This window comes from Antrostomus carolinensis, unplaced genomic scaffold, assembly GCF_000700745.2.
Source record: "Antrostomus carolinensis isolate BGI_N321 unplaced genomic scaffold, ASM70074v2 scaffold27790, whole genome shotgun sequence".
Taxonomy (NCBI): Eukaryota; Metazoa; Chordata; class Aves; order Caprimulgiformes; family Caprimulgidae; genus Antrostomus; species Antrostomus carolinensis.
Window position 1 is genome coordinate 1,846 of NW_010291457.1, and position 14,751 is coordinate 16,596.

The window sequence follows — 14,751 nt, forward strand, 5'->3', positions numbered from 1 at the left end:
CCCCCCCGGGCAGCATCCTCCCCTCGGCAGCATCCTCCTCACCGTGGCTCGAATCCGGCAGCTCCCTGCCTCCTGCCTGCAAAGGGATCTCTGGCAGCTGGGACCCATAAAATGCCATCACCCAATTGGGTGTATTTTTGGGGGGAATAAAGAAACTGGGTGTTTTGAGGGTGCTTGGAGGGGTGGGAAGGGCTGAGTCCTGGCACACCTGCAGTGCCAAGAGGAGGAATCCAGTGAGCAAACAGCCCGTGTTGCCTTTCCACAGCACCCCGGAAAATATACACAGCTCATCCTCCCCTTTGTCTGCCCCTTAATTAAGGGGGAGGTAATTGTGGGGAGCTGGGGGGAGGATGGGTGAGGAGGGAGCTGTGCCAATCAGAAATACGCTGGCATGCGGGGACACGTGCGCTTTGTCACGTGTGAGTCTGGGATTCGCAGCCAGTCCCGTGTGTCTGTCTGTGGGGGTCTGTGACTGTCGGTCTCTTTTGTTGGGGAAGTGGGTCACTGTACCCCTGCCACCAGAATCCCCTGGCACCTTACTCTCCAGGGGTGGTGAGGGACAAGGGGGACACAACAACCTTCTCCCCATCCTTCCCTTTTCCCTCAGGATGGAGCCGGTGGCCCCGCTCCGTGTGGCTCTACTGGCTGGAGGTCAGGGAGAGACCTCCACCCCACGTGTCCTCTCAAACGGCATCTCCAAGTGCTGCTTCCTGCTTCTCAAGTTGGTATTTTTTACAATGTGATGCTCCAGCTGGAGCATCCTCCACCACGCTGGCAGCCCTGGCAAGGGATGGCATCGGTGGTCCCCGTTTGGGTGCTTCCTGTCACCCAGCCATGGGTGCTGCTGGATGGGACCGACTGTTCCTGCACGAGCCCCGGGTGTCTGAGGGTGCTGGGGCTCCTTGTGATGGGTGCTGGGGCTCCTCGTGGTGGGTGCTGGGCAGGGGTGGGTAGTGTGTTTGTACAGGAGGAGTGGAGCTGTCAGGACAGTGTCTTTGCAGTGGGAAGAGACCTGTCTGGGTCCCTGTCTCACCATGGTGGTGTGTTCCCGGTGAGGTGTGCCGTGCTGCTCTCCTGCAGGTCCCATGGTCCATTCCCATGTCCGTTGGCCATGGGGTCCCTCTCCCCCGTGGTGATCAGGACTTTCCTCCTGCCCTTCCTGGTAGCAGCCAGGTCTTGGGCAAGTTCATAGAATCTGGACATGCCTGGTGGTTGTTCCTCCTCCCGCATCACCCCATGGCTGTGCCGCTTCCTTACAGATCTCCGACATCTACATCAGTGGGGAGTCAGGGGACATGTCAGCCAAGGAGAAGCTGACACAGAAGGTGACAGCAGGTTACATCGGCGTGAAGTGCACCAACTTCTCATCATGCTGGAGTGATGGGAAGATGTTCAACGCGCTCATCCACAGATACAGGTAGGAGCAGCGGGAGAGCATCGTCTGAGTGGGAGGAAGGGTTGGAGACACAGAATCACAGAATGTCAGGGATTGGAAGGGACCTCAAAAGATCATCCAGTCCAACTCCCCTGCCAGAGCAGGAACCTAAATGAGATCACACAGGAAGGCGTCCAGGTGGGTTTTGAATGTCTCCAAAGAAGGAGACTCCACACCCTCCCTGGGCAGCCTGTTCCAGGGCTCTGGCACCCTCACTGGAAAGAAGTTTATTCTCAAGTTTAAGCAGAAGAATCACAGAATGGTGGGGTTGGAAGGGACCTCTGGAGATCATCTAGTCCAGCAGGGACCTCCTAGGGGTCCCTGTCCACCGCTGTGGTTGGTGATGGTCTGGAGAGAGAATGGACTGGGGAGAGAAGCAAAGAAGAAAAGCTTTTAAACTGGGAGATCCACGGTGCTTCACGTGTCAGTGCTGCCCTTTCTGCGCTCCGTGAGGAGCAGCACTTCCATCCACACTTCCATCCGAGGACCTTGGAGCTCTCCCAAGCAGCAATTAAACCTCTCGCAGCTCCTTGAGAGACAGCACAGCCCCGCACACCTTCTGCCTGCTCAGCATAGGCAGCCAGTCAGAGCTGGGGACAGCAGGGCTGGCTTCTCCCCCAGCTTCTTGGTCAAGGGGACCTGGCATGGCCCTGAGAGCCTGGAGAACAGCAATGACCTCGTGAGAAAGCATCTCCTGGCAGCTGGAAATAGCACTGCCTTCCTGTGCTGCTCCGTGGCTGGGAGGAGCGAGCAGGGCTTGGCAGGGAAGGTCACCCAAGGCTCCTGCAGGCAGGGGTGGGCAGGAGATGGGATGCGTGGTGGGCAGCAGAGTCGTGATGCAGAGACTGGGGTTCTCCTGTCTCCACTGTACTCGTTTGCAGTTCGGTTGTGCAGCGGTTCGCTGGTGATGTTCTGTTCCCAGCGCAGGGCTGGCAGCACCTGTGCCTACCACCTTCCCTCTGCTCTGCTGCAGACAAAGGGCTGTGCCCGTGTCCTTCAGAGAGGTGTCACCACCCGCTTTGGGGCTGTTGTGTGCACCCACCCAACACGCTGGGTACAGAGCGGGTGCTGGAAAGGGCAGATCCCTGAGGAGCATGAGAGCTTTTCCTGCACAGCCTGAGCATCCCCCTCCCCAAAGAGAATGAACTGGGGAGATGCTGCAGCCCAGGTCCCCTTGGAGAGACACCAACCTGGGACAGGGATTTGGATGAGCCCTTGGGAGGCAGCTGGAACAGTGGTGCCCATTGGGATGCTCTGCTCTGGACACCGCGTGCTGTTTGCCAGCGTTGTGACTCTGGTGTGTGTCTTGCAGGCCAGATCTGGTGGACATGGAGAGGGTGCAGATCCAGAGTAACCGGGAGAACCTGGAGCAGGCCTTTGAGATCGCCGAGCGGCTGGGGGTCACGCGGCTGCTGGATGCCGAAGGTGGGCAGCTGGGTGAAGTGGCTGGTGTGGGGAGATGCCAGCCTCTCTGCCCACTCCTGTTCCTCACTGCCTTTCTGCTCTCCCCTTGTCAGACGTGGATGTCCCCTCTCCGGATGAGAAATCCGTGATAACTTATGTGTCTTCAATCTACGATGCCTTTCCCAAAGTCCCCGAGGGAGGAGAAGGGATCAGCGCTATCGTAAGCATCGCTGTGGGGTGGGTGGGAGGCTGGGACAGTCATCTGGGAGGCAGCTGGTTGTTACGGGGTTTGGAGGTTCCCTGTCCACTGTAGCAGATGGCCAATGGGTGGAAGAGGCTTTGGGGAAGGAAGGAGCTTCCCCGTTAGCGTATCTGCCCTGAGAAGTGCTGCTGTGCCTGTAGGTCCGTGGTGTTCTCCAGGCTCTGCCTGGGGTTTTGAGCCCATGGGAAAGCTGAGCTGGTTTCTAGGGAGCAGCTTGCAAGGAGGATCCTTCTCCTTCCTGGGATGGCATCATAGCTGTGACCATGGCACCTCGGTTCCCTCTGTGCTCTGCTTGGCAGGGCCAGGCTCTACCTCTTCCTTGCGGAGACCTGCCCGCTGGCAGCACTCTGCAAAGGAGCTCTCACCCCTCAGGAGGTGGATTCGAGGTGGCTGGAGTACCAGAGCCGTGTGGAGTCCCTCATCTCATGGATCAAACAGCACACGATACTCATGTCAGATAAATCCTTCCCCCAGAACCCTGTAGAGCTAAAGGTAGGTCCTGGACAAGGTCCATTCACAGTGTCCCATGTGCTCAGCACGGAGAGCTGGGAGGTGGCATTCCCTGGGGTGGTTTCTGATGAGCTTTTCTTGTTCCAGGCACTTTATAACCAGTACATACACTTCAAAGAAACTGAAATCCCAGCGAAAGAGCAGGAAAAAGGAAGGATAGAGGAGCTCTACAAACTGTTAGAGGTAAAGTATCATCGTGGCTACCCAGAGACTTGTGGGTGGGAGTGTTGTGATTTTTAGCAAGACTAAAGTGTGCTCAGTTCAGGTTTATTTTGGAATGGAGAAGTGGAAATAACCCTCAGGGTAGATGATGTAGCAAGCTGCGCGCTGCAGGAGCGGAGACAGAGCTGTTGCCTTACAGCCCCGCTTTCCTTGCTGGAATCTCTCTCTAACCAACTGGAGGAGGAGGTGGGAAATGCCATTCCGTTGATGTTTTTCCTCAGGTATGGATTGAATTTGGACGCATCAAGTTACCCCAGGGCTACCACCCCAACGACGTGGAGGAGGAGTGGGGCAAACTCATCATAGAGATGCTGGAGCGTGAGAAGCTCCTGCGGCCGGCGGTGGAGAGGTCAGTGCTCTGCCCATGGCAGGCAGGGTCCCCTGTGGGGATGTCCCCTGCCCCCCTGGCTGGAGGGACATCCCAAAACCTCTCATTTTCTTTTCCTCTGTCATTGCAGGCTGGAATTGCTGCTACAAATTGCTAACAAAATCCAGAATGGTGCTCTGAGCTGTGAGGAGAAACTCACTCTTGCGAAGAACACGCTGCAGGCTGTGAGTGGGGGGGGGATGGTTATTTTCCCTCTCCTGATTTATTTTTTAAATTTTTTGTTTTCCTGCCTCTTTTTTTACACCCATATCTGCCCCTGTCTTCTCCATGGGGTAGTGGGTTCCCCTGGACAGCTTTTCTTTCTCTTCTGACACTGAGCCTGTCCTAGAGGGGCTATAGCGGTGATGGTGGATACCTGGTGATCTGTGGCACGAGGACCTTGGGGACAGGGGGACAGGGGAAGGGCCTTGCCATGCAACTGGCTGCCTCTGGGGATGCAGCTAGTGAGGCTGAATGTCTGCAGAGGTGCTGGATTGGAGGGGAACTGCAGTTCTGGGAAAGCTTGTGGTATAATGAGGCATCAAACCACAAAAATGTGGTTTATTTGTCTAAAAGACTGTTAGAAAGGACTCGGGTGCTGCCTTGGTAGGGAGTCGATTTCTAAAGAGGGGGATTTTGTTCCTGGAGAAAGAGATGTCAGGGTTGGGAGCTCAATATGGTTAAACCCAAGCAAGACATGAGATGCATGTTTAAGTGACTGTCCATGGGACTAGAAGCTTTCAGTTCATCTGCAGGAGCTTTTCTAAAGGGGATGTCCTGGGTGTGGTGTGAGCGATGAGCTCATGTTCTTCTGCTCAAATCAAGCTTGTGGATCAAATGGTCTTTTTGATCTTGAAGTTGATGCTGGGCTGCTGCCCTGGTCTCTCTGCCCACGTGTCTGGGCTGAGGGGACCCAGCCCTCAGTCTCCTCTCTCTCGGTGCAGGATGCTGCTCACCTGGAGTCAGGCCAGCCAGTGCAGTATGAATCCGACGTGGTCGTGTATCTGCAGGAGTGTGAGGGGCTCATCCGCCAGCTCCAGGTGGATGTGCAGATCCTTCGGGATGAAAATTACTACCAGCTAGAGGAGCTGGTGTTCAGGTGAGAGGGGCCATGTCCAAGATGGTCTGCAAATGGAGAAGCATGGCCAGGGGCTGATGCATGGGGCTTCTCTGCTCTGTTGTGGGGAAGGAGGGGGTGTGTGTGCATCTTCTCACCCTTGCCTTGCTTGTTCCTCCAGGATCATGCGGCTGCAAGATGAGCTGGTGACACTGAGGCTGGAATGCACTAACCTGTACAGGAAAGGCCACTTCTCCACCCTGGAGCTGGTGCCCACTTCAACGCTGACCATGACACACTTGAAGGGTGAATCCCTGACAAAAGGGCTGCACACCTCCTCTGCCTCCTGGTTCCGGAAGCCCATGACCAGAACAGAGCTGGTGGCCATCTCCTCTTCTGAAGATGAAGGCAGCCTCCGGTTTGTGTACGAGCTGCTGGCCTGGGTGGAGGAAATGCAGGTGAGTCCTGGCTCTCTGGGCCAAGTTACCTGCCTCTGCTCACACTGATGTGGGAGGGTAGGAAGCTGGTCTGGGCTTTTTCCTGCTTTCATCTCTGAATAATTGCTTTGATGGTTCAAAGTTTCTGGAACGGCCTCGAGTTGGTCTTTCTCTCTTGTGATGCTGCTGATCAGTGGTTATCAGAAGATCCTTTCAAAGCTGGAAGCAAATCTGTACTGATGTATTCAGTCCTTTGGTCTTATGTGGGTGTGAAGCTTGTGTAGGGTTGGAACACTGGCTTAGGACCTTCTGCCAGGATTGATGTGGTGTTTGTTCCCTCTTAAGTGACCTAGAAAGTTTCATTGCCCTTGTGGCCTTTTAAGATACGCTCCTGCAGATGAGGAGTGCTGACTTGGACTTCTTGGCCTGTTTCAGATGAGACTGGAGCGGGCAGAGTGGGGGACTGACCTGCCGAGTGTGGAAACCCAACTGGAGACCCAGCGGCACGTCCATACCAGCGTGGAGGACCTGGGTTCCAGCGTCAAGGAGGCCAGGATGTATGAGGTATGGTGGCATGGGCTGGGTGACAGTGTGTGACACAACATGTATGGGAAGGTGAGGGCATCAGCATGGACTTTTGGGGATAAAGGTGCCTGGGGCAGAGATATTTTTTAAGGATGGAGCTTCTGAATTGATGCTGGAGCTGCTGAGCCATCCTCTCCACCTCCTCTTGCTCACACAGAGCTGAGGAGAAAGATTTGGAGGTGGGGTTTCAAGTGGTGCTGTCCTGTGTCAGGTAACAGGAACATGTTTCATCCTTCAGGGTAAAATGTCTCAGAATTTCCGCGCTAGCTACACAGAGACCCTTGGCAAGCTGGAGACGCAGTACTGCAAGCTGATGGTGAGTGGTCTTCAAATGGGCTTCTAGCACTGCCTGAGGAGTGTGGGGTCCATCCCTGCTACCCTGCTCCAGAGCATCCCTGCTCTGAGGCTGGGAAGGGGGGAAGAAACTGGTCACCTTCAGAGCAGGGAAGAGGAATCACGCTTTGTTGTCTTCAGGAAACCTCGAGCTTCCGGCTGAGACACCTCCAGAGCTTGCACGGGTTCGTGTCTCGGGCCACTGCTGAGCTCATTTGGCTGAATGAGAAGGAGGAGGAGGAACTGGCCTATGACTGGAGTGACAACAACCCTAACATTGCAGCCAAGAAAAACTACTTCTCGGTCAGTGACCCCGGGGCAGGGCTGGTGGGGTGGCTGCTCTCTTGGTTGTGCTGCTGCTGCTGTTGCTTTTGATCCACTGTGGGATCTTCAGCTGCCAACAGACCTGAAGTTCCCAGAGGCTGGATGTTCCCTCCCAAGTCACTGAGCTTGTAGCTCCTGAGTGCAGCTGATGAAAGAGCTTGAAAGTGCAAAAAAGTGTTTGTTCAATTGAGTTTCAAGCAAAAAGGCATCAAAAAATGTCTTTTGAGCACTGTTTGGAACTTCAGCTAACAAGGGGAGAAAAAAAGTCTGAGCTAAAGAGGAAAATTGATTCTTCTTTAAAGCAGTGTAAATAAATTGCTCTTTCCATAATCACACTGCCTGGAACTGAAGAGGTCCCTGGGCAGAGGTTTCCAGTATCTCTGTTACATCTGCCCCCTGTGTTTGGTGCGCAGGAGGAATCGTGGTGGGGATGAGCTGTGGTGTTCCCATAAACCATGCTGGTTCCCCTGAGGTCTGCTGGTGTTTCCTGCAGAGCTTCCATCCTGCACGTTGTGTTAGTTGGACACGTGGTCTGAGTGAAGCTGCTCCCCAGAGCTGAGATTTGGATTTTGCTTGTGTCCTTCACACAGGAGCTGACGACGGAGCTGGAAGAGAAGCAGGACATCTTCTGCTCCCTCCAAGACACAGCTGAGCTGTTGTCCCTGGAGAACCACCCGGCCAAGCAAACTGTAGAGGTGAGCTGGGAGGAGCCCTGAGAATCAGCTGGCAGGAAATCTTCTCACCTGGGATTGGGAAACTTGCTGTCCCACCCCACGGTGCCCTCATGGGCAGCCAGGGCTGATGAAGGCAGAAGAACATCAGTGCAGTGATGGAGCTGTTTTATTCTGGGGAGTGCAATGAGAAGCTTGAAACCATTCCCAAATAATCCCCACCTCAAATTAAGACACAAATACACTTGTCCAGAGCATGAGCCTTTCCTGCAGCGAGGTTGGCCATGAGGAAAAGGTTCTTGAGGCAGAGGGTGGTGGAGCACTGGAACAGGCTCCCCAGGGAGGTGCTCATGGCACCAAGCCTGACAAGATTCCAGCAGCATTTGGCCAAGGCCCTGAGGGACATGGTGTGAATGTTGGGATTGTCCTGTGCAGGGACAGGAGCTGGACTCGATGATCCTGGTGGATCCAACTCACCACATCCTGTGATTCTGTGTTTTCTCCCTGGTGTTTCTCTCTGGGGTGGGAGCAAGTAAACCTGTGCCTGTGGCAACCACCAGCATTGCTGGTCCAGGATCTGCTGTCTCCTGCTTTTTGTGCCCGTGTCCAAACCCTCCTGGGTGCAGCCAGATCTCGCCTGTTTCTGTACCTCCCACTGGCTGTAGCTGTGTCCTTCCCGTGACCCCCCTGCCTGGTGAAGGCTGGTTACTCATGGCTCTTTGGTGTGTGTGTTTCTCAGGCCTACAGCGCTGCCGTGCAGACCCAGTGGCAGTGGATTAAGCAGCTCTGCCTGTGTGTGGAACAGCACGTGAAGGAGAACGCTGCCTATTTCCAGGTACTTGAGAGGTGCAGCCCAAATTTCCTTGGTCACCATCTGCTGCATCCCACTGTGTGGGCTTCATACACTGCTGCTCCCTTTGGGAAAGAGGGATTTGTGGTGCTCATGGGGGCTGCTTCCCCCTGAATCATCTCCTTCTCCTTAGCTGCTCTCTGGAGATGTCTCGCCAGGGCTAAAAAGATCAACTTCCACATAGTTCTGCCCATCCATGTGGGATCTTGCTGCCTTTGCAACCCTAAGGCCAGAATAGTGTTGGGAGCTGCTGGTTGAGATGTTGGGGTGGTCCCTTGCTTGCAGTGTAGTCTTGTGCAGGTTTCCATGACCCTCTTTGCCTTTGCAGTTCTTCAGTGATGCCCGGGAGTCAGAGACCTACCTGAGGAACCTGCAGGACTCCATCAAAAGGAAGTATTCTTGCGACCATAACACGAGTCTGACGCGGCTGGAGGACCTGCTGCAGGACTCCATGGTGGGTTCTCTGCCATCCCTGCCACCCTGAGTGGCCTTCTTGCTCCAACCCAGCAGCATTGCTTGGGGCTTCTTCCTTCCCAAGGAAAACTGGGCTTATTTTATTCCTGCAGCAACACAGTATCATGTAATATGGTTTATTTCCCCATCTGGGTCAATGTTCTGCTTCTTGCTGGAGCTGCTGCATGTGTCTGTACGTGGCCGTGGGGTACAGGCTGTGTGTGACCTCAGCTGTGTGGGTGTAACGCTGCCAATAGTAGCTGGATCTTGGTCGTTACACCAGCTGATGGGTCACTTGTGTTTAGAGGCACCATCCAGCATCTTTCTCTATCCTCGGGGTGAAGACCAGGTGGTGTGTGTTCTCTGTGCACACTCATAGCTTGACCTGGGAGCTGGGTCTTCCCCATAGGTGTCCATCATGCCATCCTGGTCTACATGGAGCCGGTTGTGTTCTACTGATGGAGGTGTCATGCAGAGTTCATAGGATGCTCCTGTTCCTACTCCAGGAACGTGGTGGGATGTGGAGGAAACACCTGTGCTTTATCCAGGCCAAATCCCACGTTAATCCCTCACACTGTGTGGGTGCTGGGAGAGCCAGGGCAGCCTGGCTGCGTGCGGGGACGAGGGCTCGGCAGCGCTGATCTCCAAACACGTGGCCTGGCTGAGCTGTGGTGTAGCAGAGAGCAGACGCTGGGCAATCACACTGTGATCTTCTCATCCAAATTGGCCTGGAAAAAACCAGCCTAAAAGCAAAACCCAAGGAGCAAAGCATGAGATGGTGTTTGAAACCAGGGATCGGGGAGGATTTGGGCTGTGGGTTAACTGCTGAGCTGCTGATAGAAGTGCCAGGAGGTGACATTTGAGTGTGTGGAGGCAGGTGGCTACGTTGACTTTGCTCTTAGTGCACACCACTGATTTCCAGCGGGTCCCCAGTGAAGCTGGGATGCCTTTACTGGGTGTTTGTGATGGGTACATCAGCTGGGCTAGGGCTCTCTGTATTCTCTCCTGGAGGCCTGAGGGCTCCCATCCTCTCTGTCATGGTCTCGGGGTTGTTCTGGTTTGTCCTCCAGTGCTACAAGGAGCAGCCAGTCTGGCTCCTGGGGTCCATGTTTGTGAGCAGAAGTCTAGTAGATGCTGTCTGGGGTGGGAGAGGCTTGTCTGGGCAGCCAGAGAGTGGCCACGATCTCAGGACTGAGCTCAGCTATATTACTCTTTCTTACCTAATAAGTTAAAGTTGTATTTCTTCCAATCATGCTCCCTGGGACAGGCACAGGTAGTTTATTTAATCATTTATTCTTTTCTTTTTCTTTTTTTTATTACCATTAAATGATCCTCCACTAACTGACCCCAAGAGTACCAAGCATGAGGGAGAACATTTTTCTGGGATCCTTTTTTAAGCTTTTTGCAGCCAGAATGGGCTGAGCTGCCACTAATCACACGAGCTGCCAGTGTTGTGATCCGCACACGTCTCCATCGGTGCTGGAGGCTGTTCCAGGGAAGCTTTGCCACCAGTCTCATGGGTTGTCCCATCACTGAACCCAATAGGGACTTGTGGGAATCGATTATGCAGCATCTTCCTCCAACTGGCAGATTTCTACCCAAACACAGAGACCTGTGGGATCACTCCACCACTGCCTCCTTCTCCCAAGATGTTCTATCCACATAATTCATCGTATCCCCATTCCAGCTGTTGGTTTAAACGTGCCTTCACCCTTTGCTTTAGGAAAGGGAGGATGCTTCTGTGGTCTCTCCTCCAGGCAACTAAATGTCCCCAGCTTTGGGCTGGACCTTGTCCTTCTCTTGACCCCTTACCTCTCCCAGGACTTTAATTTTGGTGTATGGTGTGTTCTCTTTTTTTTTTTCCCTTTTGAAAGACAATATTTTCTGGTCCTAACAGCAAAAGAGCCAGAGGTGTGCATGCAGCTTTGCAGAGCAGGGGGAATAGTAATAAAGAGGTCCCACCCCAACTTGAAGTCTGTTCTCCCTTCCATCCCATCTCCTGACCCCTCTTCCTACCCCCTTAGGGCAGCAGGATCCTCCTGATGTGTTTGTGCAGCCCTTGAGATCCCAGCATAGCTCCTGCAGGCCAGCATTGGGGTGGGAGGTGCTGAGATGTCTGGGAGAGATCTCCTCTCCTCTGCCTCCAGCAACCCATCCTTCATCCTTTCTGCCAGGATGAGAAGGAGCAGCTCATCCAGTCGAAGAGCTCTGTCGCCAGCCTGGTGGGACGGTCCAAAACCATCGTTCAGCTCCGACCCAGGAACCCAGAGCACATTGTGAAGAGCACAATCCCCATCAAGGCTGTTTGTGACTATCGGCAGATCGAGGTGAGGGCTGGAAGGGTGTTGCTTTGGAAGAGAGGGGACACCTGGGATAGTTTGAGATGAGCTCTGTGGTGTCTGTCAATGGAAAGGAGGAGCAGAGTGGGAAGACAGGAGGAGGGAAATAGCGTGGCTGTTTTTTCCTGGAGCAGATTTCCAAGTCTCAGATTTATTCTGGGCAGGAGCTGAAGTCCTTTTCCCCAAGGAGGATGGGCTTCATCAGCCTTAGCCAAATCAGCACATGGGTGGTAGTCAACTTCCTTGTCCCTTCCTCTCCAGACACGAGCGTGCTGCACTGCTTGGCACTCTCCCAGGCTTTTGCTTGATTAAAAACTATCTATCTCTGTATTTGTGGGAGCTGGCTCACCCCCACGAGGGGACCTGGCAGCAAGGGCAGGTGTGTGCAGCCCTGCTGCTGGTTTCTGATGGGGTGGGTGGTCTTGGTGCTGCTGCAGATCACCATCTGCAGGAACGATGAGTGTGTGCTGGAGGACAATTCGCAGAGGACCAAGTGGAAGGTGATCAGTCCCACGGGGAACGAGGCCATGGTCCCCTCTGTCTGCTTTCTGATTCCCCCACCCAACAAAGAAGCCATCGAGATGGCCAACAGGTAACTTGCTTGTCTCTACTGCAGGGGAGTCCCAGAGGTGTGGTGGGAAGGTGTTGATGGCATGGGAAGGGGACGGATCTGGGGTGGAAATGGGAGAAGAGCTGGGGTAGAGGAATAGGAGTGGGTGGCACAGCTGATTTGGGGCAAAGTAAGAAATCCCTCATGGTTCTACAGCTCCAAATTCCATCATAGCAACTGCTGTAGTAGCTTGCGAGAGGAAAAATGATGATCTGGGAGGAGGGATCCCTCCAGGGAGCTCTGGCACTGAACAGCAGCAGCATCGCTTGCTGTGGGCTGCTGGGCTGGGATCGCTGCCTCGATGGGCTGCTGGTGAGTGCTGAGCTGGGGAGGTCCAGGGCTGATGGATCTGCTCCTTTCCATGGCAGGGTAGAACAGTTGTACCAGAAAGTGATGGCTCTCTGGCACCAGCTCCACATGAACACAAAGAGCCTCATCTCCTGGAACTACCTGCGGAAGGACATAGCCCTGGTGCAAAGCTTCAGCATGGAGAAGGTACGGTAGGAACTTCTCTGGCTCCAGGGCTGTGTCACTCACTGTCTGGGCTGCTTCATGCAGCTGAGGAAGAAGGGAGATGTTCAAGGGAAGACCAGAGACTGCAAGGTTGGGCAAGTCAAGGGTCTGTGCACCTTGACCAGTGGGAGAACCTGAGCTTGGGGGTTCTGTACAAAGTGATTGTGGATTTTTCCCAATAAAAAGAGCTAGTGAATTGTCATGAGCAGAAGAGATTGTGGACTTAGAGCTTCATTAGTGAGGCTGGAGGAAGGTGTGAAGCTGATGTGAAGGAGCTTGGCTTTTCTCCTTGAAAGAGAAAATACTCACTTGGCGAACGAAGGTGATTAAACTGGGGAAGGTGGTTTCAAGTGACCTGGAGGAAGTTGTTCCCGGTGGTTAAATGTGCTGCTTTTCCACTTGCAGCTCAGATCCTTAGCGCAAGGGGAGTGCCAGCAAGCCATGAAGAGCCTCCAGGCACACTACGAGGACTTCCTACAGGACAGCCGGGACTCGGAGCTCTTCTCGGTGTCGGACCGGCTGCGCCTGGAGGAGGAAGTGGAGTCTTCCAAGGAACACATCCGTCAGCTGCTGGAGTCCATGGAGAACGGTGAGCTTCAAAGGGCTGATGGATTAACCAGGAGTTGTGGGGACTTATAAACAAAGGATTTATGAGATGGCTTCATTTTCTCTTTTTTTCTGAGCTAGCTGGTTGATGGTGTGAGCAGCTGCTCTTTATTTCTCCATCCATTCAAGTGTTCGGCCCTTGTCCAGCGACGTTCCTGCAGACAGGGCTTGGCTTTGCAGCTTCAGCTTCACTGCTGAGTCCTCTTACCCTGATATTGTTGGAAATGGGTTTAGTCATTAGGATTCACACTGAGCAAGGAGTTCTTCCTGCATTTAATCTTTAAGAAAATACACGTGGCAGTGACAGGTGTGACACTGCAACACTGTGTGAGTCCCACTAAGACCAAAGACTCCAACTTCATCATGCCAAGTGCCTTGTGGCTGGACTCATTCCCAGCTGTGTTTGAAGGAGATGATTTGATTAACTTGTTTTCTGTCTGAGCAGAGACACCAAGTGCCTCGGTGTCAGCGCAATGCTGCTCTCTGCTCCAAGGCTTCTGGCAGGTCCCATCTGGGGCAGATACCAAACAGGGTGGTTTGAGCTGCTGTTTTGGTTTGTCTGTGACTTGCAGAAGACAAGGATGAGACCATTGCCAGGACGTATCTCTCCGAGCTGAAGAATATCCGTCTGCGCCTGGAGGAGTGTGAGCAGAGGCTGGTGAGCCGAATCCAGTCCCCGAGCAGTGCCCGAGCAGATGGTGACACTATCCAGGAGAACACCATCCGTATTGCAGAGCAGGAGGTCAGTCCCACTGCTGTGAGATGTGGAAGGGAGGGAGGTGGTGGCTGCTGGTCTTTAGCAGGTGCCAAAGATAGCTTTTAACTTCTCCAGGGTGAATGTGTGGGTGGTGGGTGCTTGACTGTGTGGGGTTTGAGAGGATCTTGCTGCACAGAAAGTAGCAGGAAACCTCTCCAGGTGGGCTCACTGCTCCGCTTCATACCCATCTCCTTTGCAAGGGCAATCCTACTTTTTCTTGGAGTTCTCCTTTCATGTTCTTTCCCTTCCTCCCACAGCGCGTGCAGGAGGATCTGCAGCGACTGCAGTCGGACCTGCGGTTTGTTTCGGAGAGATGCTGCAGCTTCCTCGAGAAGGCGCCTGCGGGGTCCAGCACGCCCCACTTGCGTTCTGAACTTGACTTGATGGTGAACAAGATGGACCAGATGTATGGGCTGTCTTCCATCTACCTGGACAAGTGAGTCAGGATGCGCCTCTGTTTCCAAATATCATTTTCTATTTGCTTGATTCTGCTAAAGACCTTTCTTCTGGGTAGTTAATGACAGAACAAGGGGAAATGGGTTTAAGCTGAAAGAGGGGAGGTTTAGATGAGATATTAGGAAGAAGTTCTTCACTGTGAGGGTGGTCAGACACTGGAACAGGTTGCCCAGAGAAGCTGTGGCTGCTCCTCCCTGGAAGTGTTGAAGGCCAGGCTGGATGAGGCTTTGAGCAACCTGGTCTAGTGGAAGGTGTCCCTGCTGCTGGCAGGGGGGTTGGAACTGGAGGAGCTTTAAGGTCCCTTCCAACCCAAACCATTCTATGATTCTATGATTCTGACCCCCTAACACACCTTGCACTGAGCTCCATCCCTCCAGGGCACACAGTGCAAACAGCTTCATGATCAAGATCGTGTTGAAGTTTTGGATGTCATTGTTCTGCCTCTGTTTGATTTGGCAGGTTGAAGACAGTTGATGTTATCATTCGTAACACCCAAGGAGCCGAGTCTCTGGTCAAAGGGTTTGAGGTTAAGCTGAGCCAAGAGGAGGCAGTTCCTGCTG

At 53.7% G+C, this 14,751-nt stretch overlaps 1 protein-coding gene across 1 annotated transcript in view; it reads left to right on the forward strand.

Annotated features, from left to right (window-relative positions):
* The window catches only part of MACF1 (microtubule actin crosslinking factor 1), a gene marked incomplete at both ends in the record, with an annotated part of 49,011 nt that overhangs the window by 1,782 nt on the left and 32,478 nt on the right, over positions 1-14,751 (forward strand). Inside the window, 23 exons of the mRNA XM_029087073.1 lie at positions 1,260-1,417; positions 2,748-2,860; positions 2,953-3,059; positions 3,474-3,593; positions 3,699-3,794; positions 4,055-4,182; positions 4,292-4,385; positions 5,145-5,299; positions 5,439-5,715; positions 6,130-6,258; positions 6,518-6,595; positions 6,754-6,915; positions 7,527-7,631; positions 8,347-8,442; positions 8,786-8,911; positions 10,178-10,183; positions 11,085-11,237; positions 11,687-11,841; positions 12,228-12,354; positions 12,778-12,961; positions 13,551-13,720; positions 13,993-14,171; positions 14,651-14,751. The exon at positions 14,651-14,751 is cut by the window's right edge and continues 1 nt beyond it. Coding sequence (XP_028942906.1) covers positions 1,260-1,417; positions 2,748-2,860; positions 2,953-3,059; positions 3,474-3,593; positions 3,699-3,794; positions 4,055-4,182; positions 4,292-4,385; positions 5,145-5,299; positions 5,439-5,715; positions 6,130-6,258; positions 6,518-6,595; positions 6,754-6,915; positions 7,527-7,631; positions 8,347-8,442; positions 8,786-8,911; positions 10,178-10,183; positions 11,085-11,237; positions 11,687-11,841; positions 12,228-12,354; positions 12,778-12,961; positions 13,551-13,720; positions 13,993-14,171; positions 14,651-14,751 — 3,019 coding nt within the window. The remainder of the gene's footprint in view (positions 1-1,259; positions 1,418-2,747; positions 2,861-2,952; positions 3,060-3,473; positions 3,594-3,698; positions 3,795-4,054; positions 4,183-4,291; positions 4,386-5,144; positions 5,300-5,438; positions 5,716-6,129; positions 6,259-6,517; positions 6,596-6,753; positions 6,916-7,526; positions 7,632-8,346; positions 8,443-8,785; positions 8,912-10,177; positions 10,184-11,084; positions 11,238-11,686; positions 11,842-12,227; positions 12,355-12,777; positions 12,962-13,550; positions 13,721-13,992; positions 14,172-14,650) is intronic.